The sequence below is a fragment of the Arvicola amphibius genome, chromosome 9 (genome assembly GCF_903992535.2).
Source record: "Arvicola amphibius chromosome 9, mArvAmp1.2, whole genome shotgun sequence".
Lineage (NCBI taxonomy): Eukaryota > Metazoa > Chordata > Mammalia > Rodentia > Cricetidae > Arvicola > Arvicola amphibius.
In genome coordinates this window covers 56,995,300-57,002,361 of record NC_052055.2, presented here as the reverse complement: position 1 = coordinate 57,002,361, position 7,062 = coordinate 56,995,300, and the positions used below count along the sequence as shown (strand labels likewise).

The 7,062-nt window shown below is 46.4% G+C and overlaps 1 protein-coding gene across 1 annotated transcript; it reads right to left on the bottom strand.

The window, feature by feature from the left end:
- Nucleotides 1-2,687: 2,687 nt before the first annotated feature.
- Nucleotides 2,688-5,764, bottom strand: LOC119822711 (olfactory receptor 8S1-like). Its single transcript, XM_038342191.1, has 2 exons — nucleotides 5,001-5,764; nucleotides 2,688-2,850 (listed from the first exon to the last, which is right to left on the bottom strand). Exons 1-2 carry the CDS (start codon nucleotides 5,762-5,764, stop codon nucleotides 2,688-2,690), a joined length of 927 nt encoding a protein of 308 aa, XP_038198119.1.
- Nucleotides 5,765-7,062: the final 1,298 nt, after the last annotated feature.

Below are 7,062 nucleotides of genomic sequence, written 5' to 3'. Positions count from 1 at the left end.
GGAGGGTTTGAATGGAGCAAATGATGTAAAAACAGCTCTCCAGGAGGGGTAAATGGTGTGAATACAGTACTCTAGGTAGGGTAAGTGGTATGAATACAGCACACCAGATACGGGGAAGGTGTGAATACAGCACTCCAGGAGGGGGAACTGTTGTGAATACAGCACTCTAGGAGGGGGAAATGGTTTAAATACAGCACTCTAGAAAGGGGAACTGGTGTGAAAACAGCACTCTAGGAGGGGAAATGGTGTGAATACAGCACTCCAAGAGGGCAAATGATGTGAATACAATACTTGGGAAGGGAAAATGGTGTAAATACTCCAGGAGGGGTAAATGGTGTGAATACAGCAACCCAGGAGGAAGAAATGGTTTGAATACAATACTCCAGGAGGGGAAATGGTATAAATACAGCACTCTAGGAAGAATAAATGATGTGAATACAGCACTCTAAAAGGGGGAAATGGTGTGAATGTAGCACTCTAGGAGGGGGTAGTGGTGTGAACACAGCATTCCAGGAGGGGAAATGGTATGAATACAGCACTCCAGGAGAGGGAAATGGTGTGAATGTACCATTTCAGGAGGGGGAAATGGTGTGAATACAGAACTCCAGGAGGAGGAAATATGTGAACACAGCACTCCAGGAGGGGAAATGGTGTGAATACAGCACTTTAGGATGGAAATGGTGTGAATGCAGCACTCCCATAACTTGTCTTCTAACCTCCACATATGCAACATGGCTCGCAAAATCACAGCATACATACAAAATAAATCAACAAAAACACAATAATATATTGCACTGGACTGAGCTCCTAAGGTCCTGATGAGGAGCAGAAGGAGAGAGAACATGAGAAAGAAAGTCAGGAACGTGAGGGGTGCGTTCACTCATGGAGACGGTGGGACAGAACTAATGGGAGATCACCAACTCCAGTTGGAATGGGACTGATGGATCATGCGACCAAACCCGTCTCTCTGAATGTGGCCAACAGCGGGGGCTGACTGAGAAGCAAAGGACAATGGCGCTGGGCTCTGATTCTTCTGCATGGACGGGCTCTGTGGGAGCCTTCTCAGCTTGGTCGATCACCTTCCTGGACCTGGGGGGAGTTGGGAGGACCTTGGTCTTAGCATAGAGTAGGGAACCCTGATGGCTCCTTGGCCTTGAGAGGGAGGGAGGGGAGGTATGGGTGGAGGGGAAGGGAGGGAAGGGGCAGAAGGAGGGGAGGGAAGGGGGAGAAGGAGGGGAGGGAAGGGGGAGGAGGAGGGGAGGGAAGGGGGAGGAGGAGGGGAGGAGATGGAAATTTTTAAATATAAAAAAATAAACCATGAGAAAAAAAAACTTTAAAGTTTTTAAATCTTAAAAAAAAAAGAATAAAAAAAAATGGTACCAGGTAGTGGTGGTACACACCTTTAATCACAGCATTTGGGAGACACTGCCAGGTTTGTGACCAGCCTGGTTGACAGAGTGAATTCCAGAAGAGCTAGGGCTACACAGAGGAACTCTGCCTTAAAAACACCAAAAACCAAACCGCAAGACACAAAATGAGCAGATTAGGGTCGGGGAGCTTGGCAATGGCTCATAGATAGCTAGGTATTTCATACAAACTTTTCAAATTATCTGTCTTCCTCCATAAGAAGTTGATGGATCCAAGTTGTATTTGATTTTCACGTTCTCTGTCGCTATGCTGCATCCCATTTTCTGAGGCCCTCAGCTGTGAGCCACAATGTCAGGGGTTCTTCCTGGACTTTCCTCCATGGCTAGGTGGCCAGAAAAATGCCAACTTTGATCCTAGGATGTGATCAGTCCCTTTCCACAGTCTGTGTGTGTAGGGGTGAGAATGGAGGTGGCTGTGAACCCCAACTGTTTTCCAATGATCTCACTCTTCCCGTTTCTCCTCTCAGATATTTTCTCTGACACACATCTTGTGAAGGCAATGCCCCTTTTCACACGCTCTCTCTGTCCCCTTGCCCCTCATTCACCAATGTCTGTTATTTATCTACTGTAACTCTTAAGTAACAGGATGTACTGGACCATGGGCACACAGAAGCAATTGACAGAAGTTCTGCACTCAGGACACTTACAATTAGTTGGTGACCGTCACCCTCCCTGTCTTCTAGGAGCCTGCAAGAGAAGGGCATCTTCAGAAGTTACCACTTCTTCACCCACAAGTAAGTACTGTGGATTTGGTGAGACCCACTCTGGGCAATGAATTTATGCACAAAGACAGGACTCCAGAGACACACGCACTTTGTGTCTGTTTCACTTGTTGTGGAGATTTCGATCTTTCAAAGGCTCCTTTGGGATGGAAACAGGGGGGTGGGTGTTGTGTCTTGTCCAGCCAAGAGGCTAATGTCCCAAAATGTGGCACTATTGTCACCAGTGGTCTGACGTGTTGATTCATACTCTGAGAACAGACAAAATGAAGGACCAGGGAAGGGGAAAGCAAGAGCTGTAGAAGTGGCTAGTGGAGCTCTGAAGATTTTCTAATGCACTAAGTGGGTCTCTTGGATGAGTCGGGAATTGCCTGCTCTGTTCTGGAAGTTTCCTAATATCACGACTAGGGGCAGGGCAATGGGGGAAGAGGATTTCCTCTGTTGTGGCAACATAGAGATGGGTGAGTGGTAAGATGGCTTCTTGTAGCATCTTCCCATTACAACTGCCCTCCAACTCCCCGCTGGAGCTGGAGTACATGGGCTACAAGGTCAGCCTGGACCTCCTGGTCAGCATCCTCCTCAGAGCTGCCTTCACGTCTTTGTTTCTCAGGCTGTAGATGAGGGGGTTTAGCAGCGGGGTCACCACACTGTACTGCAAAGACAGCACTAACTCCAGGGTTGAGCCGGATGCTGGAGTCATGTACCTTGGGAGGAATTACACAAAGGAGCAAGTGAACTCAGGATGAGGATGGCAATTCTGTTGGCAGCCATGGGCCATCCACTCTTGCTGAGTGCACAAGTCACCTCAGGGTCAAGTGGACTGTCACCATGGCAGCTTCTAGAAATGATTGATCATTGGGAAGTCAATCATTTCTGTCTTCCAATGCTTCCAAGCATGAGCGAACTCACAGAAAGGAACTCTCCCATGAGAATGAGTTCTTCTGTGGGTTGAGGTTAGGACAGGGCTAATGCATTTCCATAGCATTTCCCTCTCTTCAGAGCATCTTGGCTAATAGTCATGATAATATCCTTACCCTTCTCTATACTCAACAATTCAGACACACTAAGTTCTCATTTAGAGATGATTACTTTTTGCAAAACCATGTCCCTGGTTCACAATACTGCCATTGCTTCCCACATGTATGGCTCTGAGGACTACTCTCACAACTATATCAAATTATTAGTAATCATTATTACTAATTATTATATGTGTATGAATGTTTGCATGCATGTGTGGATGTGCACATATACATGTATGGTACTCATGGAGGTCAGAAGAGGGTTCCTGGTCCCCTGGAACCTGAATTATGGATGCTGTAAGCCTTCATGCAGTGCTGAGAACTGAAGCTGGTCCTTTGCAAGAGTGGCAAGTATTCCTAACCGCTGAGCAGTCTCTCCAGATCCAACACATTGTTTTTGTTTTCTTTCGTTTTTGTTTTTGAGACAGGGTTTCTCTGTGTAGCTTTGGGGCCTGTCCTGTAACTTGCTCTATAGACCAGGTTGGCCTTAAACTCCAAGATATCCACCTGCCTCTGCCTCCTGAGTGCTGAGAATAAAGGTGTGTGCCACCACCACCTGGCACAACACATTATTTTGGTGGAACAATTCTTTTAGTAATATTTTTCTTTGGCTGGAAAAGGAGCCAAAACTTGTGAGTAAATAAGATATAAATGGGTTCAGCAGCGCATATGACTTTAAAATATTAAGATTAAATCATTGGGCATATCTTAACTATCCCTAGGGTTATTTCCCAAAGAAACATTATTACTTCATTAATGGCATTATGTTCACTGTACAAATGCAACATATCCAGAATGTTCCTTGCGGACTCTGCTCGATTTGATTTAAGGAGTTATTTAAGTGCCGGGAAGATGGCTCAGTGGCTAAGAATGTTGCTGCTTTAATAGAGGACTGTAGTTTAGTTCACAGCATGCATTGCAGACAGCTTGTGACCACATGTACCTCTAGCTCCAGAGTATCCAGTGCCCTCGTGTGGCCTCTACAGCACCTGTACACACATACACACACACACACACACACATGTGCACACATACACACACGTACACGTAAATATAGACTGTACTTTTGTTTCCTGGCAATTCAGACCTGAATAATCACACAAAAACTATATTAAATACAATACTGACTGCCCATGGCTCCTAGCTAGTTCTTCTATCTTCAATTCACCCATTTCTATTAATCTGTGTATTGCCATGAAGTTGTGACTTACAGGTATGGTTCTGGCATCTTTCTCCTTTGGCAGCTACATGGTGTCTGCCTGACACCATCTTCTTTCTCCCTGCATTCAGATTAGTTTTCTTGCCTGGCTATATTCTGCCCTGCCATAGGCCAAAGTAGCTTCTTTAGTAGCCAATGGTGATGAAACATGTTCACAGCATACAGAGGGGAATCCCATCTCTCTCTCTCTCTCTCTCTCTCTCTCTCTCTCTCTCTCTCTCACACATACACACACAGAGAGAGAGAGAGAGAGAGACAGAGACAGAGACAGACAGACACACAGACATAATCTTTAAAGAAAGGTATTCATCTAACTAACATTAATCATCTAATTTCGTTCTATTTCTGTGAATTAAGCACGATAAATCTTATTGTCCTTTATGGCACATGAGACAACTGAGATAAAGGGAGGTAAATTTATTCCCAGCCACAGGTGAGCCTTTCAAAAACCAAGCAGCTACTCCACAGCAGAGCTGGACTGGGGTTCAAGCCTGAGGAATGCCGGGATGGAATTTAAGGACGATTCTTTCCCGCCACACTGCATGCTCATGTAGACCAAGGGAAGTTAGGGGACAAACACATGGCCTCTATGATAGGGGACTACTGTGTGACACACCTGGATACTCCCGACCCATAAAAGATGGTGACCACAAGGAAGTGTGAAGAGCACGAAGAGAAGATCTTGCTGCGACCCTTGGCTGAGTTGATGCTCAGGGCTGTTGTGATGATACGGCTATAGGATCCCAGCAGTAGGACAAGAGAACCAAGACCTAAGATCACCATGGTTGTCAGGATGGAGATGACCGTAGTGTGGGGGTCAGAACAAACCAACAAGAGCACTGGGGGAACCTCACAGGCAAAGCTGCAGATGAGGTTTGGGCCACAGAAGTGCTCTTGAGATAGCAGGAAGGTGTTAACCAGGCTAGCACTGATTCCTAAGGCCCAGGATATGATGACCAGCCCAGAGCACACTCTTTCATTCATAGTGACCACATACATCAGTGGGTGACACACAGCCTGGAAGCGGTCGTAGGCCATCGCAGAAAGGAGGCAGGCTTCTGTGGCCGCAGAAAATATGACCAGGGCGATTTGAACAAAACACCCAAGGAAGGAAATAGTCTTCCACTCAGAAATTAGGTTCCTCAGGAGCTTAGGTACAATGACTGAGGAGTAGAAAGCATCTACAAAGGAGAGGTGTCTCAGGAAGAAGTACATGGGGGTATGAAGGTGGGGATCACAGCCGATCACCAGTAGCATGAGCAGGTTCCCCATAAGGATCAACAGGTAAGTCACCAAGAACAGGGCAAAGAGCAGCCCCTGAATCTGAGGGTTGCTGGTCAGTCCCAGAAGCACAAATTCAGTGACATTTCTACCTTCCATGGCACATTCAGCATCCCATCAGGGACGAGAACCGAAAAGATTGTCCAGCACTGCTATGCAGCTCCGGAATGATTGACTCAGGAGGGATTACGTGGCAGTGACTTTCTGCTGTGTCAGATCATCAGCACCTCCTAGCTCAGGGCAGTGACCTCCTAGGCAGAGTGGAGGTGTGTGGGAAGCATGTGGAGGATGAGACTAGAAAATAGGGAAGGAGAAATGGGATTAGCGAAGGAGAAAGGGGAAAGAAGCCGAGGACAGATCCCAGGACTCTGAGAGGGCTTACGTTCTACTTCCAAAGGGTGTCAAGCTCAACCTGCAGGACTCACTGCCTGGCACAGTGGATCAGCAGTAAATATTTTAGTTGGCCATCTGTACGACAGACTATAATGATGTCTTAATAGTTGAGAAAAGTATTGTGACATCCAATGATGGTCCAGTCCTTTCTCTGTCCTCATAGTTTGTAAGTCGCTTGAATTTTCCATTTAAAAAATTCAGTAGGAACCAGGTGGTTGTGGTGCACACCTTTAATCCCAGCACTTGGGAGGCAGAGGCAGGGGGAACTCTTTGAATTCAAGGCCAGTGTGGTTTACAAGAGCTAGTTCCAGGACAGGTCCAAAGCTACAGAGAAACCCTGTCTGAAAAAACAAAGCAAAGCAAAACAAAAGAAAACAAAACCAAAGTCAGGAGGATGGTCAGATGGCTTAGTGAGTAAAGGTGCTTGCCACAAGGCTGATGGTCTCAGTTCTGTCCTGGGACTCAGAGTGGAAGGAAGGAAGGAAGGAGATCACTGACTCCTGCAGCTGTCGTCTGAATCCACAGACACACAGGGCCACACACGCCCCACCCCAGTAGATGTAAAACACCCTGGAAAACCAAATGGTTTCCAAGATCCATTTTTTTTAGTCATTCTAAGAATGGTGAAGCTAAGTGATTTGATTTTTTTGGGGGGTGTATTTGCTACTGAATAGAAAGTCCTTGTCCCTTTGTATGCCAGTAGCCCCAGCAGAGGTGGCACAAAGTTTCACGGACACTTGTCAGGGGAAGCCCTCACAATGGAAGTGAGGACAGTGCCCTCTGCTTTCACTGCACCTCCAGATTTAGCCCAAGAGTCCACAGGGACCCGAGAATCTCTGAACTGAATGTGGATAAAGCCACATCAAACTTATGTCACCCAACTCCTGAACATTACAGATATCTTCTCCCCAAAAGGAGGAGGGATAAACGATAGTTGGTAGAAAGGACAGTTACAGGTTTAGTTTTAGACCAGAGGGAGGTAAGGAAGTTGCCTCTCTTCTCAA

Bases quoted from the DNA above. Each gene is read 5' to 3' on its own strand.
- LOC119822711 (XM_038342191.1), bottom strand. From the start codon at position 5,764: ATGGAAGGTAGAAATGTCACTGAATTTGTGCTTCTGGGACTGACCAGC. The intron at 2,851-5,000 runs GTGTGTCACACA...ATTCCTCCCAAG, and splicing joins TATGGGTCGGGAGTATCCAG to GTACATGACTCCAGCATCCG.